The sequence below is a fragment of the Scardinius erythrophthalmus genome (assembly GCF_964197995.2).
Source record: "Scardinius erythrophthalmus genome assembly, chromosome: 8".
NCBI classification, from domain to species: domain Eukaryota; kingdom Metazoa; phylum Chordata; class Actinopteri; order Cypriniformes; family Leuciscidae; genus Scardinius; species Scardinius erythrophthalmus.
Genome location: NC_138228.1, coordinates 36117157 through 36143854, shown reverse-complemented (window position 1 = coordinate 36143854; position 26698 = coordinate 36117157). Strand labels below are relative to the sequence as shown.

The window sequence follows — 26698 nt, the reverse complement described above, 5'->3', positions numbered from 1 at the left end:
CCTGTCCAGCTCAACGCCCTCCTCACAGCTGGTCCAGTCCAGCTCAATGCCCTCCTCACAGCTGGTCCTGCCCAGCACTGAGCCCTCTTCGCCGCTGGTCCTGCCCAGCACCAAGCCTTCACTGCTGGTCCTGCCCTGCACAGAGCCTTCACTGTTGGTCCCATTCAGCTCAACGCCCTCTTCACAGCTGGTCCTGTCCAGCTCAACGCCCTCCTCACAGCTGGTCCAGTCCAGCTCAATGCCCTCCTCACAGCTGGTCCTGCCCAGCACAGAGCCCTCATCGCTGCCCAGCACAGAGCCCTCATCGCTGCCCAGCACAGAGCCCTCATCGCTGCCCAGCACAGAGCCCTCATCGCTGCCCAGCACAGAGCCCTCATCGCTGCCCAGCACAGAGCCCTCATCGCTGCCCAGCACAGAGCCCTCATCGCTGCCCAGCACAGAGCCCTCATCGCTGCCCAGCACAGAGCCCTCATCGCTGCCCAGCACAGAGCCCTCATCGCTGCCCAGCACAGAGCCCTCATCGCTGCCCAGCACAGAGCCCTCATCGCTGCCCAGCACAGAGCCCTCATCGCTGCCCAGCACAGAGCCCTCATCGCTGCCCAGCACAGAGCCCTCATCGCTGCCCAGCACAGAGCCCTCATCGCTGCCCAGCACAGAGCCCTCATCGCTGCCCAGCACAGAGCCCTCATCGCTGCCCAGCACAGAGCCCTCATCGCTGCCCAGCACAGAGCCCTCATCGCTGCCCAGCACAGAGCCCTCATCGCTGCCCAGCACAGAGCCCTCATCGCTGCCCAGCACAGAGCCCTCATCGCTGCCCAGCACAGAGCCCTCATCGCTGCCCAGCACAGAGCCCTCATCGCTGCCCAGCACAGAGCCCTCATCGCTGCCCAGCACAGAGCCCTCATCGCTGCCCAGCACAGAGCCCTCATCGCTGCCCAGCACAGAGCCCTCATCGCTGCCCAGCACAGAGCCCTCATCGCTGCCCAGCACAGAGCCCTCATCGCTGCCCAGCTCACAGCCCTCATCGCTGCCCAGCTCACAGCCCTCATCGCTGCCCAGCTCACAGCCCTCATCGCTGCCCAGCTCACAGCCCTCATCGCTGCCCAGCTCACAGCCCTCATCGCTGCCCAGCTCACAGCCCTCATCGCTGCCCAGCTCACAGCCCTCATCGCTGCCCAGCTCACAGCCCTCATCGCTGCCCAGCTCACAGCCCTCATCGCTGCCCAGCTCACAGCCCTCTTCGCCGCTGGTTCCGCCCAGCTCACAGCCGCCTTCATCACTGGTCCTGTCCAGCCCAGAGCCGCTTTCGCCCCCTGCCTCTTCCAGTCCCGTGTTAAAGCCTGATATTTCCCCAAAGGAATTTTGGGGGGGGGGCTATCAGTCTTCTCCGCCATGGCCACCCGAAGGGTCCTCTCCGCCGTGGCCACCCGAAGGGTCCTCTCCGCCGTGGCCACCCGAAGGGTCCTCTCCGCCGTGGCCACCCGAAGGGTCCTCTCCGCCGTGGCCACCCGAAGGGTCCTCTCCGCCATGGCCACCCGAAGGGTCCGCACCGCCATGGCCACCCGAAAGGTCCTTACCGCCATGGTCCCCTGCTCAGCCTGTATCACCATGGTCCCCTGATCAGTCTGCTTCACCTTGGTTCCCTGCTCAGTCTGCACCGTCCTGATCACCTCCTCTGTCTGTCCTGCCACCATCCTGGAGTCCGTACTCCTGAACCTGCTCCACCTTCCCGTCACGGACTCCAGGATGCCCACCCTCCCTCCCGTATGCTGCCTTCTTCGGCGCGGGACGCGCCTTACGGGAGGGGGGAGTAATGTCACGGTCACGTTCTTCAGCCTTCATCTGTGTGTGCACTTCATTCCCCAGAATCCTCCATGGCGCACACCTGCACTCACTCACCCAATCACCAATCATCATCACCTGCACTCCCTCATTAACCACCCTTTATATTCAACACTCTCCCTTCACTCCTTGTCTGGTCTCGTCGATGTTCACCTTAACATGACCCACAGACTTCCGAACACTTACCTGGATTCCTACCTGTCATTTCATCCTCTCCAATCCATCCTGCCTGCCATCCTGTTCTGCCTTCAGCCCGACATCATCTGCAAAGAGAAAGAAAGACAAGGACATTACCAACCAGCTAAGCATCCACTGTTATTCTGTGTTTCTGTTACTCACCATCTGTCTGCATCTCCACACTCCCTGAAAATAAACTATTAACCTTACCATCTTGTCTGCATCCTCTGTAAAACCCTGACAATAAGTCTGGACACCCCTATGTTAAATTCCCATAGAGGCAGGCAGATTTTTATTTTTAAAGGCCAGTTACTTCATGGATACAGGATACTATGCATCCTGATAAATTTCCCTTGGCCTTTGGAAGTAAAATAGCCCCACATCATCACATAGCCTTCACCATACCTAAAGATTGGCATGGAGTACTTTCCATAAGATCATCTCTCAATGCAAATCAAACCAGCTATTAGGCTAACTGAAATAAAACCATGCCAATCTCTAGGTATGGTGAAGGCTATGTGATGATGCAAAACATGCAGTGTATTAAAAACGAAGTCAAAAAATGTGCCAGCGATTTATTCTTTTTCAGTTTCAAAGATATTTTATTCAGTTTCAATTTATATTTTCATTAGTTTCTTGAAAAGTTACGTTCATTATTATTGGCACAAAAGTAATTCCATACTCCCCTGCTTTGCTGCATAGTTAATGACATGCTAAAGCCTCAAGATCTAATGTTTGCTATAATTGTCAACCATAGGATTAACCCTTTCACACATAAATTTAAAATATTCTGGCTGACACCCCAGCGTGTGTTTTTTTTAAGGCGACCGTTATTTTAGCCGTTATTTAAGGCGACCGTATCACCTTCTTATTTCCATGGCGACACATCATGCTTGTCACGTGACACACCACAGCCACAATAGCGCTGTATGACAGATGTATCGCTTTTATTTAGTTTTTTGCCTTTTTTATTCAAAATATGGCGATGGGCGCCGCCATGTTTGTTTGCGCCGCGTTTCTGACAATCGGATCTGTCTGGTTTACAACACGTCAATTCATCCACTTCTCCTGAAATACATGAAAGGAAGTCGCCGGTGGGAGAAGAATAGAGTAAGCGTTATAAATACCTATACAATGTGTATCTGATATGAATAAAACACCTCGCCAATTTATAATTGAAAGGAGTGTTATTGCCGCTTCCGTATACATCAGTGGCATTTTACAAACTATAAATGTATTGTTTTGCTAGTACTTTTGTGTATTTAAATGTCTGAAACCTAAAATAAACATTATGTGGTTAAACACAGAATAGTTGTCATATATGACGAGCGCTGAGCACATCCGTCTCTGGCTCAGCCTCAGCCAAAGCGCAAAAGCACATTTGAATTTATCAGCTGATCACTGAACATTCTAATCACACCGGTTTCATGTGTGTAAATTATATGAATAAATCAATATATTATAAGCAATTTATAACTATGTGTGGCTTGTTGTGATTAATTATCATTTATCTGTAAATGTAACCCCCCTTCTCATGTAAATTAGATTTCTTGACAATCTTGTTGTAATAACACATTCCTTAAAAGCGTAAACCATGCCTTGTTTTGCCGACTTGTTAACATTTAAAAAATATTAAAGCTCAGCATGAGACATGGTTATTTTTACCTCTCAGACAGGAGATTTACAAGTTATCCCCCAATGTCCTGCCCTTTCTTATTGTCCTTTTTTTATCTTCTCTGTAACATTGATTGTCTTCATGCCACTTTATTATTGATTTTTCAATACCATATTGCAAGGGCCTGATATGGCACTTTTCCAAGTGCCTCCTGCCAAGGGATGGGGGGAAATTTATGCTCTTGTCTTGTGGCTTGTAAATGATTTAATATGTTTTCAGTAATGCTGGTCAATAAACCTGGATGATCACACAGTTGACGCCAGGAAAAGTTCGCCCTTTACCCCTCTTACAACAAATAACCCATGCAAGGAAGATGGCTTTGAGTTTTATGCTCAGCAATGTAATGGGATTGATGCCATGGGGTACCGAAGCAAAATTTAATTCTCCTAATGAATTCTAAAAACTCAGCAACTTGCATGTTCTAGAATTTTAAGTCTTAATTTATGGTGCTTTTGAGTGAGTAAATGCATATATGTAGTTATTCTAAAACCTCCTGCAAGGAGCTTCCAATTAGAGCCATGGTTTAGTTTGAGCTCCTCATCAAAGGTTTCATTAAGGATTAAAATGAGCTGATTGTTAAAGCTGTTTCCTAAGAGATACATGTTCACCCCCTCATACAATTAAAACTATATATAGTATATTCATTCACACTTGAGAACAGAGACATGGGTGAAGACATGTTATGTACTCTGCAGGGCTACTAATGCAGTATGATTCAGTGACTCATTAAAACAATAGATCACCCAAAAATGAAAATTCTGTCATTATTTCCTCACTGTCAGGTATTTGCCAGGCTTCACCTTCATATTACCATCACTACAAACGTTGGGGTCTTTAGGAAAAACTCTGTAGCGCCACCACCAGTTCAAACATTCACATTTGAAACTGTTATAACTTTTTAACCTTTGGTCTAGAAACATTTAATTTAGTACACCTGATTCCTCTCATCATGCATCACATTGAACATCTTACATAAGACTCCACCCATTACAGTTGTGGCCATTTTGAAAAGTACAGTATTCAGTGTTTTTTGTAACTCCTCCTTCAAATATTGCCCAATTCTTATGAAAATTGCCTCAGATTATCTTTTTTTCATTCATTTTTGTTCAGAAGTTATAATTTTGCAAACTTAACAAAGTCGACCCAGAATTGGTTCAGAGGCGGTATCTCGGCCAAACTTTGATCAATCAAGACATATGCTTCATGTATGCTTCATTGGAACCATGATCTGAGGGTCCATGCCAAATTTGGTAACAGCACTACCTATGCTGCCGTGCAAAAGCAAAAGACCGTAACTTAGTTTTTGGTCGAAAATGAGTTATTTATATTTTTGGCACATTCAAGACCTCCTTTATCATGTGGATGAGTATCTTGAATCAATTCCGTTGTTTTTTCGAGAAAATAATGAGCTGTCTTAACAGTAACTTCCAAAAGCCCATGAGAAACCAAGGCAGAACACCGTAACACCAATTAATACTACCGCTCTTTGGCTTTATTTTGGAACGATCAAATTGAGTTACGGTACTCTGCCTTTGTTTAGCCGCGCGTCAATATGAAGTTACTGTGCCGGTGTTCTATCAAATAATGCTACCTACCAGATTGTACGGTTCTCTGCCTTTGTTTTAATGTCCATTAAAATTAAAATTACGGTGTAGCCTGTGTACTTTGTACAGCTGCCATCAGTCCCTCTAACTTCTGATGTCCTCAGAGCTTTGTCCTGCACAAATGCGGTCAGAACATTTAGTATGGTCTGAAACCGCTCCATCGACAAACGTGCGCTATCGATCGCGAAGGATTATGCAGAGTTGACAGAAAAATGTTAAACATGCCGTAGCAGATGAATACAACAAAGAACTAAAGCCCCGCCTCACCCAGTTCGGGTACCGGACCTGGTTGAAACATGTATGCATCTAGCTGGCAGAGTGCCAAAACTTCGCTGGCGCCTTCAGCACTGCCAAAACGGTCGAGCCAACGCTGGACTAATATATCTATGGAGGTATTTTGTCATGTCAAATGTATTAATAATGCCATCAGAATGCAACCAAAGCACAGGATAGCAATAAGTAGATGGCTATAAATAATTGTAAATCATACAAAATAAATGCCATGATCACTAGATTTTAAACAGGTGTTACTATAATTATTTTGTTAATGGTGATCAGCAGCCAAATATTGATAATGTGGAAGTTACTGCCTTTTGCCTTGGCATGACTTCTCACTTTTTGCTGACAATACAAAGGCAGAGTACAGTAACTTTAAAATAGTGGTCAAAAGTCAAGTTTGACTTCAAGTTATATAATTTTCTTTACTAAAACATCTATTTGCCAGATTTCCAGTGTCCTATCTATAATTAATTTGGCGAGACAACTAAAAATCTTTAGAGTCATTTTTCTCAGTTCTACACTCTAGCGAGTTAAGGTTTTTTGCCTTTGTAGGGCAGTACAGGTTATGAGATCTGTAAAATGGCTATTTTTGCAAACTTTTGAACAGTTTGTCAGAAATCATGATCATAATGGTGTCTATGGATTCCTTGTGTCGTGTCGAATCCGAGCATACCAATTTTGCCAGGATCGGACAACCATAGGGCCACCATTTTGTATTTTGTCATAAATTTCAATATATTTTAAACAATGTTACATATCGGCACACAATTCATTAGATATCATCATCAGCAAGTCCTGAAGGCAAGTAAGAAGTTTGCAGCCTCCTAGTGTTCCAGAGATATGTTTTTTTGTTTTGTTTTTTGTTTGTTTTTTTGCTGAAACTCTTATAACTTTTGAAAACATAGTTCAAAATGAGTTTTCCGATTCCGACGATATCTAATTTGTCATTTTCCAACAATGTGGCTGTCCTCCATATTGAAGCAAATTCAAAAGTTTTTTCGCTACTCCTCCAACAAATGTTGGCCAATTTTGTCCAAAATCGGCTCAGATGATCTTTGGACCGAGCCACACAGAAATGACTGAATCGATTTTTTGATATTTGCTACCATTCCTTAGAAATATCCCCCCGAAGTGGACCCTTATATATATATATATATATATATATATATATATATATATATATATATATATATATATATATAAAATTTTTTTTTTTTTTTTTTTTTTTTTTTGATGGAAAAATGTTGTTTTACAGCTATAAACAGCTCTACAGAAGACAGTAGTGTCATCCTATAGCTTAATTTAGTTCAAGTTTTTATTTTTATCCAATAGTGTCAGTGCAGTCAAATTTGTTATGCAGTATCATTGAATATTAAGTGTCAAATTGTTTAATTGTTGCTGACATTTAAGGGCTGCGTTGTGGTTGTCCTGGGTGCAGGTCCACCATCTATTCTGGAATATGGACCGGATCTGGCTGACTAGGTAACCTTGTGATAAAGATGAGACAGACAGGCTAATTTAACCGTAGATGCCATTTCTCGTTCGATATAACAACTAGGGTGGGTGCTAAGGGAAGTGTTCCCAGTTGTGGTTTGTATTAGGCTATTTTGTCCCTGCATTTTAATTCCATTGTTGTAGTTAAACTGTGGCTACTTTTTAGCCTACTCATTTGTTTCTTTGTTTTTCAAAGAATGAATTAATACCTTCTCACGTTTTAACTAATAGGGGAACGTTTTAATAAAAGGTGATTACAAATTTCTTAATTTACAAAGGAACTATTTAATACAAAGTGATCAAAAATTTCTTAATTCATACATTTAGCCTGCCTGCATCTGCACCACCAAAACTCGTAACACAGTTCAGGTGGTTGTGGCGTTTAGGATAGGAACCCCTGATGTCAGTCTTGACAACGTCAAAGGGACTGACAGATAGGGAATATCTCGGTTACTGTTGTAATGTCTGTTCCCTGATTGAGGGAACGAGATATTTTGTCCCTCTTGCCACAACTCTGAACTGCCTGCTGAAATGGTCCTCCTCAACACAAACCTGAATGAGTCCAGCACACCAGCCTCTTTTTATACCCGTATGTCTGGGGGAGTGACTGGCATGCAAATTACACTCTGCAATTCTCATTGGCCTTTTCTGAACACATCAGAGGTGTTTGGGGCTCCAAAGAGCAACCCCTAGTGTCAGTCACGACACAATATCTTGTTCTTTTCATCAAGGAACGGGGGTTACGTTTTAGGAGATGTTTTCTGAGTAACAAAGGCATATTTTGCAAATCAAGGCACGTTGATAACAAGTGACACAGAAGCAGCAAAGCTTCATGCTAATCTGGTTGATTTTATGTAACAGACAGGTGTGATTATAGCTGCCAAGAACTTTAGGAGCTGCCAAGGACCTTTCAGAACCATCAATGACACTTTATACTGTGTTGACAAAGACAAAGTCTACAAAATTAAATGGAGGAATAAGTCCCTTGTTTTCTCGTTTCTTTTTTTATTTTTGTTGTGTGTGTGTTGGAGCAAGTGATTTGCATGGATATGTCCATACCGTGTGATGCTTTCACACTGACAGATGGCTTTTCATAAAAACGTACAAGAGTTTGGTGCTTGGTCTCATGCAGCATACAGAGGCAGCTGAGCATTGGGCCTTTCGGTAGAGTTTTGGCTTTTTTGTTATAGACATGAAAATGCACATTCTGAACTTAAATACATTTTCCTCCCATAGAAAACCAAGAAAACACTTAATGAGGCCCAACAGTTATAAAACAAAAACAAAAACAAAAAACACACAATTAGTTATACATTATTAATAAAACACAGACAGCAAGTTTATTTGCACTGAACACGAATTTGCTTTATTTTGTCATATTCTGTGCTCATCTGCATTTCTGTGGTATGCATTATTAGTATGGTGTTTACTGAGTTTGATAACATCATTTCACAAGTTCACAAAGAGTAAAGATTATGCGTATTTGGCGTGCTATCCGGGGGAGGGCTCCAGGCTCGGAATTTGGCCCGAACCCAGAGTCCCCGGGCCCTACTGGCTGATGAATAAGGAGCAACAAGATTTGGAAATGCCGGATCGGGAGGGCTCACGCCGCTTCTTGACGGGAGCAGCTCACGGTTTCAGACGGGTGAGCTCTGGGCGGGGAGCAGCAAGATCGAAGACTGCCGATCGAGAGGGCCCATGTAGCCTCCAACGGGAGCAGCTCACGGTGTTGGGCTGTTGGGCCCTACCGACCGACGGTGGAGTGACAAATTTTGGAAGCCCGGCCATGAGATTTCTCGCTGTGTCCGCTGGGAAATCAATACCCACTGGATAGGAAAAGAGGAAAAATGCACGCTACGTCCGCTGGGAGATCAATACTCGCTGGACAGAAAGAGAAAACATGGCTGGTCTACAGGGAGAGTTATCGCTGCGTCCGCTGGGAGACCAATGCTCGCTGGACAGAGAAAGAGGAAACATAGATGCATGCTACGTCCGCTGGGAGACCAATGCTCACTGGACAGAGAAAGAGGAAAAACAGATGCATGCAACATCCGCTGGGAGACCAATGCTTGCTGGACGGAGAAAGAGGAAACATAGATGCATGCAACATCCGCTGGGAGACCAATGCTCGCTGGACGGAGAAAGAGGAAACATAGATGCATGCTACGTCTGCAGGGAGACCAATGCTCACTGGACAGAGAAAGAGGCATCGAGTAGTGGTTTTAACGGGTGAGTTACGGGAATATTAATTATGAATAGTGAGGTACTGGAGAGGAGACATCACTGCTGCGGCAGTGGAGAAAATAGCCAGAGTAACAGAGTCATTATACACTCTTTTCAATTATGTTAAATAAAATAATAGTTCACCCATAGTTCAACTCAGACCCTTTAAACAAACTTGTCAGAATCAGTCAAAAGACACTTAAGTAACATTGCCATTGGCATTATTGAAGTCAAAGTCTTGAAGTTCCAAATTTAAATATGTGCAAATTGTGTCCCACTGCATGATTGTCACGATCACCTGTCTCCTCAGAACTTCATTTCCCATAATCCTTACTGGCTGCACCTGCACACACTCCACCATCACCTGCACCTTCTATCAATCACCCTCATCAGCTCCACACCATAAAAAGCCTGCACAATACTCTTCATGGTTGTCCCGTTTTGAGTTAAAGGGGTCATATAATGCCATTTTTGTACAAGCTAATATGATTCTTTAGGGTCTAAATTAAAAGTTTGTAATATAATTTAATTAAAAATTCTCATTAGTATTGTAAGAAAACACTCATTTTACCTGGTAAAAAACAGCTGTTTTCAGCACGCCGTTTAAGTGCATACGTCTTTAAATGATAATGAGCTTTGCTCACCCCGCCCTCTGTTTTGTGCGTACGCCGGTTCTAACACAACAACACAATAACCATAACGCATTGTTCATTATAAACGTGGGATTATGAATTATATTGAGATCGTCGTACATAGAAAACATGTGTAAACAGAGTGTAAACAGCCGCATTCATCGTGAAGCGTGCAGCAAGCGATACGCAAAGATTAATATAAATATTAATATAAAGGTTAATAAAACGTTACACTCACTTCAGTTCTTCTGGAGGTGCAGCAGGAACACAAATAGTTGGTACGGATCCTATTTTCAGGAACAGCTTCTTAGCAAAACCAGCTTTACTGGCCCTCGTTTGTAACTCAGTCTGGTGTGAAATGACTCACGTTGATCGTGGGGAATCCCCACGAGGGAACCCCCGCATCAATGCTTTGGGAATATTCCATCAAAAACATCAAAATGACTGCTGTGTTCCTTATTAGGCTACACCCAAGAACAATCGCTTAGACGCCATTCTTCTCCAGCATATCAATGCACTAGACAGCGACAGACAGCGAGCGAGGGCGGGTCTGTGTTGAAACGCAGTGCTGTCAATCACAATCGTGGGAGGGGCGTCAATTTTGTGACGTCACAAAATCGAACGGCTTGATTTCAGAGAGTGTCAAACATATAAGGAGATTTAAAAAAAAAAAACACTGGATGGATTTTTATCATTTTATGATGGTTGTGTACAGGCACTGTCAACACACATTTCAGTACAATCAACTTGTAAAAGTGCATGTACCATTATATGACCCCTTTAAGGACTCCCTTATCCATTGAATCTGGTTTCCTGTGTATTGTTATGTCTCCAGCGTTTCTCCATCATCTTCCTGTTCCTCATAGTCTCCAGAAGTGATTGGAAACCAAGGCTTGCTGAAACATTTGAGTTTCATCAAATTGTGCCGAAAAATGGTTCATTACACTCTAAAAACTGCTGGGTTAAAAAATAACCCAACCTTAACCACACGGCTGGGTCACTATTGGACAGAACACGCGCTGGGTTGGTTTGACCCAAGTGCTGGGTTTTACCATTTAACCCATATTTCTGGGTCATTCATTTGACCCAACCAGTGGGTGAAATTAACCCTCTTGCTGGGTTAAGTCTTACTCATGTGCTGGGTTATTTCTTGTCTCATTGCCTTAATAAAATTAGAAACAAATATTTGTTATATTATGAACTAAAATAATTATTATCTCTGTAATACAATAAACCAGAGAGGCCACTGTATGATTTAAATCTAATTTTTTTTATTTTATACATTTCTTTAATACTTTTCTTTATCGAATACAAATGTTAATCAATGTCAAAGGTCTGACATGTCCCCCTCATTTCATCCCTGAGGCACAGAATGTGCAGCAATTCACCAGTCATCTCATTTTGTAAATATTCAACCATGTTGATCCTCACCTGTTGATTACACAAGTCAAGTCATCTTTATTTATATAGCGCTTTTCACAATACAGATTGTATCAAAGCAGCTTCATAGTGATACTGTAACATGACTATAATACAACAAAGTTTGTTTCTAGAAGAATATTGCATCATCATCCACCTTAAGTAAGGCAGATCAATAATATCGTTGAATATTAAATGTCCCCAACTAGCAAGCCAAAAGCCAAGGCAACAGTGGCAAGGAACCAAAACTCCATCAGTGACAGAATGGAGAAAAAAACCTTGGGAGAAACCAGTCTCAGTCGCTCAGTTCTCCTCTGGCCAACGAGCGAACAGTGTATGATTATGATCCAGGCAGCATTACAGGTCAGAAGTCAGATTGAATAAGAACATTCAGAATATTTATCCAGTTTCATCTGGTTGGAAGTTGGAGTCATCACACTGGTATGGAGACGAGTTTGTTGAGGATCAGTCATGTCGATGAGGCCTTCACAGGGCTGATGAGGCTGGTCCTTCAGGGATGCGTCATGGATGGGTCCAGGCGCAGGTCCACCTTCTGATCTGGATACGGCCCGGATCCGGCTGACTTCAGTAAACTTTAGAATGAACAGAAAGACAAACATTAGCATAGATGCCATTCTTCTTATTAAATAATGAGTACATCAGGTGTGAAAGCATCCCTGGTTTCAGCTGACCTATGTTAAATGTTGACCTATGTCAAGTTAAGCTTTTTTTGTGGAAGTATCAATTTATTATTGAATATGCAATTAAAATTATTGCAAACATTACCAAATGACCAAATGTGAAAAACAAACAAAATGTGTATTCAGCATTTGCAAACTGAATTATAGTAATAGTAATAAAATAGTAATTTGGACAAATATTATCAACATTAAGGCATTAAAATAAAACATTATTTTATTAAAAGTAAAATATTACTGTAATGTTGAAAGTGTCTTTAACATTAAAACTCACAAACCCACAAAGCTGCTCGTTAATCTCCTGACTGGCAGCGCTGATGATCGCCTCGTTTAGATGTTAACTTACACACAATAAAATGAAAGATGACATGCATCATGGTAGGGTAGGCTATCATGTAAGTTTACATTTTTTAAGTTTTAAATATTGACGATCATTCGTTCAACTAAACGGGTATATTTTTCTTCTCAAAACTGGCGCCTGTCCATTTATTTCTCCTTTCCTCAGTCGATGTTTATAAAGATTGCAAGTCATACATTTACTAAAAAAAAAACTAGGCTATATCAAGCTCTTGAAAGCCTTTTTTTTTTTTTGTCAGAAACTATGGTTCGAGACATTACAGAAGACACACGCAGACTGTGCTGGAACTTACCTCAGTCATTTCTTCTGACGAGTATTTCTAAAACTACGCCAGCAGACTTTTCACTCACAACTCACTAGCTAGCCTACATTAGAGACTCATTTCCCGCTGATTTTACGTGCGAGCCCTGTGAGGGAAACTGCGTGTGTGGATTTCATACAAAACGCTTTTCTCACTTTTAAATACAACGTCCACAATGAATAGGCCTACGATAATTACATGATGAATTTAGAATTTAAACTGCATGTTTCAAAAAGGCTGCTGATATAGCTGGTTTAATTTCAACTAAGGATTTAACGATGCGGCATATTGTCAAAAATTCTAACCGGCTAGCTGTGGCTAATTAATGTTTCACAGAATAAATACGTTACCCCTCACACTTCCATATCAAAGACTGTATGTTGAACAGTGAAATTAGCTTGCTGCTACCACCACAACTTATTAAAAATATAGGTAAACATCATATTAACTTACCATAAAACACTGCCTGCTCCGAGTGGCGTGCTCCTCGAGTCAGGTCAGAAGTGAAGAATCCAGAAAGTTCCGCAAAGAATGAAAAAAGTAACCAGTTGCTGGGTCAAAATAACCCAACCAGCGGTTTATTTGTGAATGACCCCCTTACAACTCATTTGACCCAGCATGAGCAACCCAATAATGTGTTTACAGTACCCCAAACAACCCAACTTTTTGACCCAGCACAATCAACCCAACAATTTGTTTACAGAAACAACCCAGCATTTTTTTGAGTGTACTCGAAGCTATTGATACAATGCGCATTAGCGACAAATGGTGGTCAGATTTGTTTTCTCCACCATATCTAACAAATCATCACGGAGCAGAGGATCTACAGTTTGAAAAAGTGTGTGACCAAACAAACCTTCGGAAGTCCATGACATACAAGAGTGGAATTAATCTGGGATCGATACAGTTCTATCTAATCTGATCTAATCTCATCTCATCTAAATTAATTTGTGTCAATGAGACCACAACTCGTGTCATGTGTAGCCTGGTCATCGTATTCACTTATTGATCAATAATATAAAATATTCAAGTATGTGATCATAATTAATAACTGACATGAGTAGTTGAAATAATATATTGGGTGAGCCGTTTAAGCCTTAGGCTATGTTCTGTTCTGGGTCTCTGAGATCCCAGTTATAAAACATGATTAAATGCAATAGAGGTGTGACGTCCATTCAGCTATCCCGACCTTCCGATACGGCATGACGTTCGCAGCTTCAAACATCATCAGTCACGTGGAATTGTCATTTCGATTCAAGCATCGGTGCAGTGTGTGATACAATAGTGCTTTAAAAACTGTGCCGGAGCATCAGAGCCCCAGTATCAACCATTCCATCACTAGTCTCCAGCGTCTCCTGTTCCCTGTGGTGTTCCATTGGATTCTTACCTGTTTCTCGTCGAGGTGTGTGTTCAGTCATCCGTTCATCCATTCACAATCTCCTCTCCATCTGCAATACAGAGACTGTCTGTATCTTTATCTTTCTAATTTCACCTTCAAACCACCATCACCATTTGCAAATACTCACCTGTATTACTTATTGTTCATCTGGGTTTAATAAAGAAGCTACTATTGACTTTATCCCTGTTTTGAGTCTCTGTTCCTTAACAATGATAGTGAATGATAGCTTCAGCCTGTCCCTCACTCAAAGCTATTGATTGGCCTCAGAAGATATGGAACATATCATACAAGCTATTTGGACTTAATCACTTAATTAACTTGTATGGTGTCTAACGGCCCATGGTAACTGTCTAACTTTAATGTATGGAAAAGAATAACTTGCATATTTACATATGTTGCTAAACATTGTATTCTGTGTTCCAAGAAGAAATTAAATCATGAGGGTTTGGAACGATGTAAAAGTGAGTAAAAATGACAGATGACCAAACTCTCATCCCTATAGTGTGGCATGTCATTTTCACAATATAAACTTTGTGAATTTGATCACTCTTCTAGTTAGATATGTCAGTTAGACTTAAAATGAGATGTCATACAGTATATACTAAAGGAAAAATCATAGATCAACTTCTTTTGATGAAGAGATCACAAGGGTTCAGATTATTTGGTAATTCCAACAGTGACCAATAAGATTGACTATGGGTACAACGATAGAAATTGCTGCTTAACCACTGTAGTATGATGCATTGTTAGAAAAATTAACTTGCTAAGGACGATTGTTTCCTAAAACTTATTGAACTATGTTGCTAAATATGGAACATGCAACTATAGTTGGCTAACAATGCTAATAGGAAACACACCCTTGTTTGATAAAAAAAAAAAGCCTTTTACAAACCTACATTTTCGCACTTTACATTTTACGATTCTAGTGATGTCCCTTGATGAAATACAAACGTAGAATTGTGTTCTGCTTTCGAATGTATACAAATTGGTGAGTAAGAAAGCTGGAGCAATACTGCATGTGAAGCTCAAAGTGTGAATGATGTTTTTGAATGATAAAGAATGATGCATTTTAACCCAGCAGTAAAACCTTTCCTTGACAGTTGTCTCCAGTGATGCCCTTCCCATGAACTTCTGATATGGTTTAAGTGGGAGAGAGCCATACACGCATACACACACTGCTGGCCTGCATGCCGTGAGCCATTGATTAAATATTTATACAGCTTTTATGAGACTCTGATATGATCAATCCATCAGCAGGAAGAATAGGAAGCTTCATACATTACTTTCTGTCAATACAAATAAAGGGATGGCATGAGAGAAAGACAGAAACACTTCAAAAAGTACTGTAATTCTTACTCGTTTTGACAGTAATTTTACCATGGCTTAAGGGAGTTATCAAGCACTGTTAAATCAGAGCTGTTTTATATTTACTAATTGATTTACTTTTCTGTGTTTTATCACACAGGGTGACGAGGTCTTAACCGTCATAAAGATGAAGGCACAATGGCCAGCCTGGCAACCCCTCAATGTGTGAGTAACTGTCATATTTATTTATTTATTGTGTGTGTGTGTGTGTGTGTGTGTGTGTGTGTGTGTGTGTGTGTGTGTGTGTGTGTGTGTGTGTGCTAGTGTTATATCTTTCCTCTGTAGAATGTTTCATTTTTAGTTTCACTTTACAAACTAAAGTGTTAAAGGTAAAATATTCCAGTTTAATATGCATATACAAGTATGTCACTTATAGGTTGTCTTGCATAGCGTAAATACTTTGGCTTTTTGGCACTTTCAACACATTGCTTTTTGTTTGAGTTCTTCTGCTTCAACCAATATTGTGATGTGGACAGGACTACCTAATTGTTTGAGTAATGGCAGACCGAAAGTGATTGGGAAACATCTCATTGTAACCTTGGTTCCTTGAATAAGGAACAAGACAGTGCTCCCTACAGCAATTTATTGGTACTATAGTCGCAAGTGCCTGAGTGGAGTGTGCTCTAAGGCCTAGAGGCAAAGCTAAGTGTTGAGAATCTGTTCTTGATCCTTTGAGAGGTTAGGGCTTGTGGATGGATCCCTGGAAGTGTGTTTCTACTGCAGAGGCAGCAGACTGTGTTTCTAGGGATCGTATTAGACTCACAATTGATGCCGGCATGGGTGTTTCATGCTTGTGTTCTGCTCGTCAACTGAAATACACCTCTGAAGAGTGTGTGTCAGTCAACACAATCCAAGATGGGCATGGGCCCCCACTCTTTTTCTGCACCAGAACAGAAAGTATCGGCTATAGAAGCTGGACTTCCTTTGAGACAGAAACACCTCCTCTATGGCTCCAAAGGAAATAATTTCCTGCCCCAAAATGAGATCTTCCTGAATGGCAACAATCTTGGGGAGCACTCCATTAAAACTTCAAAGAACAACAAGAAAAGACCATGCTGTATGTCCACAATCTTGGAATTTTAATCTGTTCAAATGAGAAAAGAGTGTTGATTAATTAGAACTGGGTCATATAACTACCGCCTCTCATCTAATCACATTGTTGCACAGCTATTGGAAAAGGTGAGAGACCAGATGAAGAAAAAAGTGAGACGGTGAGAGATTTCTTCTATTTTTATTACGGAGTAGGTAGTAAGAGTGAACTTTAAACACCTTTAACATGTTTATAATATTTAGATAGTCGAATAATGAATTAAATTAATAAAATAATTGTTTGTATGTATAATTTATTATAAATGTATACATTAAAAGCCATTTATTCACCCCATGTTGTTCCAAACCTATATCTCTCTTCCATTCAACATAAGAGGAAATACTGAATGTTCACATTTTGAAGTTAAAGTGGACGAACTCAATCTCCAAACACAACAAAAAAACTATAAAAGATATAATAAAAAAATAAAAAAACACTTTCGAACCATAGCTTCATATGATATTCCCCTCTGCTTTAGCTCTCAAATCTCATTTGCATTATTACATTCAAATATGATTCATCAAGATGTGTTAAGGCAGTTCCATCATCAATAATGATGTGTCACGGAACCAGTGATATTTGATTTTGACATCAAACCCAGAGCATATACTGTATGTTTTAAAATAAATCACATTACTGATATTTAGATTTAACGATTGCTCAGTCAGATCAGATTTCACATTACAAGTTTGCTAGCTACCTTTGAGCTACTGAAATATCTTACCTGTTCGGGTGAAAAAAAGGCCATCTCTGTGTTAGTTTTCAATCCCCTTAGATCTTGGATTTGTCGCCTTCTCTCAAAAGCCATGCCTATATTTACTCTCATTTTAGCACAGGCTCTGTCACTTTCCCTTTTTTACAGCAAGTTCTCCGCAGTTCAAGGTTTCTTGGTTTTAACAACTGGTGATTCCCAAGATGTCAACGATGATTGCTGTTTAGACCTTTCTAGATTAAAAGCAACCATCTTGATGAGAAATTAAAATTCTCAGCACACACCTTATAGTTGCCCGGTCTTTCTGTTTACAGACAAGATATGATCACGCAAACTTGAAGTGTAGTGTCTTCACACGAACATGAAGGTTAGCAGCAGAGGTGGGTAGAGTACCCAAAAACTGTACTCAAGTAAAAGTACAAGTACTTATAGAAATATTTACTCAAAGTAAAAGTAATAATCTTAATAGTTACTTGAGTAAGAGTAAAAAAGTATCCAATGAAAAAACTACTCAAGTAGCGAGTAACTTACTTCGGATTATATACACAGTAAAAAAGTTGGGTTATTTGTGTAACCCAACCGTTGGTGTATTCATGTTGGGTCATTATGTTGGGTTATATTAAAATTTGTTGGGTTATTTGTTTATGCCGTTGGGTTATTTTTAGCTATAACCTAACCGTTGGGTTAAATAACCTACGGTTTCCGCAGCGACAGTTCAAATTTTAACGGTCCAGTGACAGACAGTCAACACAGAAGCTGCTGCTGCATCTTCATTATAAAAGGTAAGTCATATCGTTTTTATATATGTATAACATTAAGTATTGTATACTGAGACGTTGAATATAATTACTCTAAAACTGAATTTTATATTTTAAAAAAACGAAGTTCCCCTTAGTCCGTTTTAATGATCTCCGGGAAGTGAGATCGATTGGAAATTAATCCTAGCTATCCCCGTAAGCTCGCTAGCAGAAATAAAATTATTAATTAAAAATTATACTATTAAAACCATTTAGAGATGTACGTTACTACTACTGAGTTACCTTCTACAATATACTAACGTTAAGTAAGTAGGTCTAATTCTAGTCTGAAATCACTGTCTAGCATTATCTTACGCCTGTTTTACGGTGACGTTAACGTTCGTGATAGCAAATGTCTTAAAGGGACTTTAGTGATGGTCTGTCACAACTGTAGCAGTGCTCCAGACTGGTAGGCATAATGTACTTTTTTCGTACAGGTGCGACTACAATTGTCACTAAATGCGGAACGAAAGAGCTTTACTCATTTGAACCGTAGTGCACGGACCATTTATCAGCTCGGCCACGCGGCGCGAGCTCAGACATCGGTCACACGACACCACAACAGCGCTGTGAGGTACAGTGAGAAGCATTTGATTTCGCTGAAATCTCCGCGATGAAAGAAAGATGAAAAAGTGCAGATATTCCTAACAAAATTGAAGTGGAAAACATGAGAAAAACTTTGCAACAAATAAACTATTAGTTCATGATTAGTTAAAGAAAGTTTGTTATGTTCTCCAATACACAGATTACCTTGATTTACTGTAGTAACAAGTTTTTAAGGACTAGTTTACTTTTTTGAAAATATTTCTTTTTTTTCTGATTCATTCTAACACAGGAAGCAGTAAATTAAAGTTTTACGCTGCTGGATGACAATGGTTCTCAACTTTGGTCCTGGACAGTGTACAATAGTACACATTTTGGATGTCTTCCTGATCTGGCACCTGTCTTTGAGTCCCTCTACTAACAAGCTGGTAAGTTGAATAATGATTAGAGAGACAAGATGTGCAGTGCTGGGGCTACTACAGATCCAGGTACAGATAATTACTTATGTTTTTTTTTTTTTCAGCTGTCTTCACTCATTTTAATACAGTATGTTTTAATTTCAATAGAGTCTGAGCTGTCTGATGACTGACAATGTTTGAGTGGCAAAAGAAAGCAAGAAGTCCTCACAGCCAAGTCGTGGAGTTCATGAGACACACACCACTTCAACAAACTGCAGTGCGTGGAATTGATCCTCTGGAACAAAAACTATCGAAGAAATCATTAGAGAACATCCCAGACTTCATCCCAGACTATTTTCTTGGAATGGTGAGTTTAATGAAGTTAAGTACAGAGGGTATGCGCATGACGTAGTAGTGGGAAATTCGGATAATTTTACTGACTTGGATCTTTAAATCTCGTTCATAAAAATGAACAAATCTTTTTTCAAGTCATTTCGTTCATTTCAGCAGAATGTATTTAAATGTTATGTCAATAGCCAAATTCCCCAAACACATCAAATGTTGATCACATTTAGAAAAAAATTGCAATGCAAGGAAGAGGCCAAATTATGAGAAACAGAAACAATTAAAGGTCCTGTTGAAAAATCCCATTTTTCAAACTTTAGTTAGTGTGTAATGTTGCTGTTAGAGCATAAATAATACCTGTAAAATGATAACGCTCAAAGTTCAATGCCAAGCGAGATATTTTATTTAACAGAAGTCCCCTTTCAAAGCCTACAGCGAACGGCCGGTTTGGACTACATGCCTCTTCTTCCTGCTTTAATGACGTCACTAGAACAGTTTTTTGACTAACCTCCGCCCACAGGAATACACAAAAAAGGGGGCGTGGTCTTGTTGCGCTCCCACGAAGAAGAGGAAGAGTTTGTATAGAGTGTGTTTGTCGCCATGTCGTCGAGACGCTGATATTTTCTTCCCGGAGTCAAATCACCTTTATTTGGCCTTCCCAGGGGCGCTGTACTTAGAGATCAATGAGATCGTCTATGTTCTCCGGGTCTGATTCCGGCTCAAATTGAATTGAAATTAAAGACATGTTTACAATAACACTGAGCGCATGCATCTCCACGTTATGGTAAGAAGGCGTGACCTTTCCGGGCAACGTGCGCTAAGCTGCTGTCGAATCACAACACAGGAACCGCTGGCACAATCAGAACTCGTTACGTATTTCTGAAGGAGGGACTTCATAGAACAAGGAAGTCATCAGCCCATTGTTAGGACAGTGAAAACAGCGCTATACAGATAAGGAAATTGTGTGAAAAATACTGTTTTTTTTTTTACACGCGCAACATGAACACATGTTATATGGCACACTGTAAACACAATCAAAACTTCAAAAACACAGGAAAAATGGGACCTTTAATTTAACTTTTGGGTCTTCAGGCTATGCAGTCTGTTAGTTTACCTCACCTCCCAATCTAAGCCGTTAAAACATTAGTAACTCATTTATGGTCCAGCGCTGTCATGTGACAAAAGAATGAAAGACTCAGAAGAATCAGACCCGAAGACTCGAGAGGTGAACTAATCCATTCTCTTTCCGGTACTGACAGCATAGCCTCTATGGGACTGACAGGAAGAACGAAATATGAATATCCATGATCACTGGATCTTTGTTAAGCTGTAAGGAACACTATATCGAGTCCAACCTTTAGTTTAAACTGATAATCATTTGTTTTACTCACGTTTTCGCAGTTTCCCCTATTAAATCCAGTCACGCAGCAGCTCTTTGGCGGGAAAGTGACGTCAGTGCATACCCTCTATAGGGAAGGGGTGTCTTATTTTGGAAAATTGTTTTGGCTGTGTCTAAGTGCATATGAAATTAGGTTGACACATGTGTGGTATAGTTGAAAACTGTATTTTTTCTTGGATTTTTTTCTTGTCTTTCAAAGATGATCCCGGAGAAATGGCCTGACATCCTGCCATCATCGCCATACCTCACAAATGGAAAAATGGTGTGTCCAACATATGCTAAAATGAAGTGCCGCTCAAATGACATTAAGCCTGTAAGTAAAAGCAACACTATCAAATCAACTTTGATAAATTACACTGCTCTTCAACTCATGTTTATCCACTTCTTCTTTTCTTCAATGATTCCGCTTGTTAATGGGATTGTTCATCCAAAAAAAGAAAATTCTGTCATGATTGCTCGCCCTCATGTCGTTCTAAACCTGTAATACTTTCGCTCATCTTCAGAACACAAAATAAAATCTTTTAGATGAAATCTGAGAGATTTCTGTCCCTCCATTGACAGTCTACACAACTACTGCTTTCAAGCCCCAGAAAGGTAGTAAAGACTTCATTAAAGTAGTCCAAGTGACTCCAGTGGTTTAATCTTAATTTTAAATTATGGTTAAGGGATAGAATATACTCATGTCGCTCCATAAAATTGTGGTTAAACCACTGGAGTAACATGTATTACCTTTATGATGTGTTTGCTACCTTTCTGGGATTAAAAGTGATAGTTGTGTAGCTGTCAATGGAGGGACAGAAATCTGTAAGACTCATCAAAAAGATCTTTATTTGTGTTCCGAAGATGAACAAAAGTCTTACAGGTTTGGAATGACAAGAGGGCGAGTAATTAATGACAGAATTGACATTTTTGGGTGAACTAATCCTTTAACGGCAGGTGTAATGACTAATTAGAGTGACCATAATTTAATTCAATACAGCACTGCTTTGATGTAACTTTTTTATAATTTAACACTGTTGATGTTGTCACAGTGCATGCCCAGCTGAACTTTATTTATTCTTTTAAGGTTGGAGACAAGTGAGAAACAGTGAGACAAGCCCGGATCCACATGGCTTGATGCTTAATTGGGGACGAAGAGAACTCACAAGTTTTTATCATATTCAGTGTGGAAGCAGTTGAACAGAAGACTTTATTTCAAGCAATGGATGTTTCAAAAATGTTTTACATCTATGACAAACTACTTCAAGACCTCTGCACCCGTTTTGGGAGTTTTTGTAGCATGCAAACTTTAATATATCTGGAGATATATCTGGAGGAGTTCCTGCCTCATTAAGAACTTTGATCATCATTATCATCATTAGGTCCAGTAGTCAACATATGTATTTGTAGTTTTATTATTTAAGGTATGTTTACAACAACACATCAATGCATTTAGTGTACAGTGAAGAACTTTTAATAAAGTTGTGATTAGGATTTATTGTTATTAATTTGTGTATTCTATCCATATTTGTATAGGTTATTGAATTAAATAGGATATTCATGTGTAGTTCTTAATTTAGTGTTCATTTTGAATTTTTGTGTGCTGTATGCTGTACAATTGTATGTATGCTATGTGTATTTTTGTGTAGGTTTTGAATGTGTACTGTTTGTACATATTTGCATAGGTTTTGAATTTATTATGTGTGTTGTATGTACACTTGTGCATTTTGAATTTATGTACACAATTATGTATATTTACATTAAATGCTAGACTCCCCAATATATAGTTTGTAATTGAAAAATATATTTGTTGAAACATATGTATTGTTTATACAAATAAACAATCTGTATTTGAAAACAATGTGTATTTTATTTATTAAAATAAGGTCATAAATAAAAAATAAATATTTAACACAACTGTTGGGTTATTTTAACCCAACTGGAGTTTAACCCAATGCATTGGGTTAAAATAACCCACAGTTGGGAAGGTGCTATACCAATCCACAGTTGGGTTATTCGTTGGGTTATTTTTAACCCAACATTTTTAAGTGAGTATATATATATATATATATATATATATATATATATATATATATATATATATATATATATATATATATATATATATATATTGTGTGTATGTATATATATATATATATATATATATATATATTTGTGTGTGTGTATGTATATATATATATATATATATATATGAAAAAGACTTCAGATGCAAAAGCCTCTGAGTGCCATCTGAAACTTTCTTCTAAAACAAGCATTTTTATCAAGCTTGTATAGTTCAGTAATTTCACTTTAATGACAATTAATAGGTACTTTTCATTGCCATTTAAGTGAAATAACTGAACATAAACGTACAAGCTTGATAAAAATGCTCTTTTAGAAGAAAATTTCAGATAGTACTTAGAGGCTTTTGCATCTGAAGTCGTCATGTATATAAAATTATATTATTTCGATTTTTTGTTTTTATTTAAATGACTATTATTTTCATAAGTAGATTGGCTCTCTTTGCAACAAAAAGCATTTTCTCCCATCTGTAGCCTGAAAAAGAAAATCATTGCCTGTCCTTTGGTTTGTATAATAGTAATATAACTTATACAACTACATTTGGATTATTAGACAATGTCGAAATAAAGTGAATCTGCAGTGCAGAGTGTTGCATTCAAAGGCATGCAATTGACACAGAGAAGAAAGAGTTAAACTCTTCACATGTGCTCGCGCTCATGACTGCTACTGAATATCTGAACACACACACACACACACACACACACAAAAAAAGTACATCGACGAATCTTCTTCTGTCGGTTCTCCAAAATATAATCAAATGTATATTTCTGCAAGCATGTTTAAACTGGTTAACTGTGTCTACGGCAGGCAATTAAAGGCATTCGTTTTCAAGTCGAGTTCGCACGCCACTGCGCAACAATACACACAAACTACCGCGGGATGGCGGGTGTTCATAAACTGTGGGCAATGGTAGATTATTTAATGTATAAATTAATGTATATGTCCAAAAAACGGGTAATGTCATACTTTCTAGAAGTGCTATCATGGCGTAATAATCTGTTTGGTTGTAAAATGTATTACCTGAGTGAAATGAAATCGAATATATCGTCCTGTGCTGTGGAATCATTCATTCACAGACAGCTTACGAAGATGTTCAACTAATAAAGATCTTCATCGCTGGCAAATATATGATGCATTTGCAGATTTGCTCTCACTTGACTGTACTGTAGGTCCACGGCCACTTCATCCAACGCTCTTGATGTGCTTAAATCTTCCTGTTACGACTCCGAGTCGAGTGTGAATTGAAATCGCTTCAGACGATTCAGTGCGTGCAGGAACTGAACAGTTCATTCAAACTGATTCGCGAACCGATTTAGACAGATCTGCCAACTTGTTTGATGAAGTCTTTGAACAGAATCGACTCAAAAGAGTGATTCATTTGTGAATTGAGCATCGCTCAAGCCCAGAAAAAAGATACATCGCACTTACGCATTTAACAACACATATTGCATTAAAATAAAGTAACGAGAGGAACGTTGCCCAACGTAACGAAGTAAAAGTACCGTTTTTTCATTAGAAATGTACTCGAGTAAAAGTAATAAGTACCCACATTCAAATCTACTCTTAAAAGTACAATTTTTCCAAAAAACTACTCAAGTAAATGTAACGAAGTAAATGTACTTCGTTACTACCCACCTCTGGTTAGCAGGCAGTCTTTAATATATCCACAGGTGAATCTATACCCAGAGAACAGCAATCCAACACAACCATACAAGAGACGAGGCATGGAAGCAATACGCGGAAACAAAGGAATTTAAGTACACAGGCAAACGATGATGATAATTAATGACACACACACCTGAACTGAATGATGAATCAAATCAGCAACCATGACAACAAACGCAACTTAGGGAAGCAGTGTAAACCAAAAACAGTGACAATTATAAAGGTAAAAAAAGTGTTTTTAAAGTGGTTGATGTCACTTTGTAAATGAAACACTATACGCGCAGCACGCGCCTATACACTGAACACATAATACACATGCGCATAACGTTACCATTTTCACAAATTGACTTTTTTTGTAGTTTGATAAGATAAAAGTATTGTTTTCAAAAACTTTCATTTTGAAACATGTTTTCAAAAGTTTGCATGGCCCTAAAACACTATTGTCATGTAAATGGACAGCTAAACTCATAAAAAGTATGTTTTTAGTTGAAAACAATGTCGTGTAAACTGCCTCTTTGAAAAAGAAAAGAAAAGCCTTCACTTGCACTTATTGGCACTCATTATGTGCTTGAAGTGCTCTGCTTTCTCCTTGTTTAACATTGTAAGTGATCTAAATTGGTCAATGCTCCCAGAATCCCCCAAGCACAAAGAATTTCAAATTTATAATGCTGGTGTTCACCTGATAGAGTACATTTGGGTGCATAAGGACTTGAGCGCAGACAGGAAATTGCTTTTGAAATGACTTAGAGTGCCATGAAACGCTCAGTATGAGGAAAGAAGTGCTTGAGAACAGAGCTATAAATGTATTTTCCTCACACTGTACAGTCATTTGATGGCAGTTTATGTCCAAAAACCATAAATAGGAAACATGTTCTTTCTTTGTTTCTCTTCTTGTCTTCTCATCTTCTCGGCAGATCTGTTCAGTAGCTGTATATTTAGAATAACAGCTAATGCCTACTCTGCTGTTGGAACTTTCCAAAAACCTTGAAAAGCTTGAGTTGAGTTGATTAGCAGTGCACTGACAAGCAGACAGTAAAATAACAGGTTGTCAATGCAAGTCTCTAATTAGCTGCATGATTTGTTTTGTGTTTGTGTGTGTCTGTGTGTTTCTTTTAGAGGGTGGAGTTGGATGATTTCATTTTCCTTAAAGGGGTGAATAAAGATATGGCTTTAAAACAGACTTTGTTTTCTTGTTAAATAATAATGACGCAAATCTATGCTGAATTTTTCAGCGCTGTCATAAAGCATATGTGTGCTGACTGTTTGTCAGTTAAAATGATGTATGACAGGCATGCTGTGCTATTTTAAGATCACTGTTTGTAATTTCAAAGGCATATGTGCACATTAAGTATAGTCGCATTAGTTAGGCTGTATAATTCATGGCACAGTGTGTTTTCATGTATGTCTATTAGGGATGCACCGATACTAATACCAGTATTTGTTTCAGCCCGATACTGTGCAGCGTGTTCAGTGTTTGTGTCCAGATAAAGACACACTGACAACAGAGCAAAAAAAGAGCATAATAGAGATATCAAGAATGTCTATGAAGTAAATACATCTAATAAACAGAATATTAAACAAATCAAATATGCACGCATAGCTGCTATTTGCGAGTTGATAAGCGAAAGATGCAGAGTGGGTTAAGTGCACAGCGACTTGAGCTTGTCGAGTGCATCTCTTTTTTACAGACATTGCTGAAATGTTTTATAGTTCGATCAGATACAGTATGTCAATAGCAAAGAAAGTAAAACCAGGAAAAAAATTACTAACGTTAGCTGACAGTAAAGAGAGAGAGAGAGCATACGCACACCTGTTGTATACTCTTGGTTGCTGATCACTCACATGCGTCATTCAAATTAAAACTAAGTCATATATGTAAGTAAAACATGAACTGAATTATGTCAAAATGCCTGTATTGGCAAGTATCCTTGTGAAACATAGTCAGTTATGTCTTAAGTGAAAGTAAACAATTGTAAATATCATCAATTACACTTTTAACTTTTGAGTTAAAAGAATCAAGGAGAAAATCAACAGAGTCTGCGGATATGCTTGGTGTTAAAGATATAGCTTTCATAAATAGTACACTAGTGTTCTCATTTAAGCATCTCTTCTTGACAGACACAGATCTAGCTTCAATGGCAGGAAAGATCAAAATGTCAAAGAAAATACAGAAATTATCAGACAGTGCTACATTCTTAATAACAATCTATGAAATGTTTAGA

General features: G+C 39.3%; 1 protein-coding gene across 1 annotated transcript in view; it reads left to right on the top strand.

The window, feature by feature from the left end:
- The window catches only part of spon1a (spondin 1a), a gene marked incomplete at both ends in the record, with an annotated part of 422542 nt that overhangs the window by 257599 nt on the left and 138245 nt on the right, over nucleotides 1–26698 (top strand). Inside the window, one exon of the mRNA XM_081371883.1 lies at nucleotides 15567–15631. Coding sequence (XP_081228009.1) covers nucleotides 15567–15631 — 65 coding nt within the window. The remainder of the gene's footprint in view (nucleotides 1–15566; nucleotides 15632–26698) is intronic.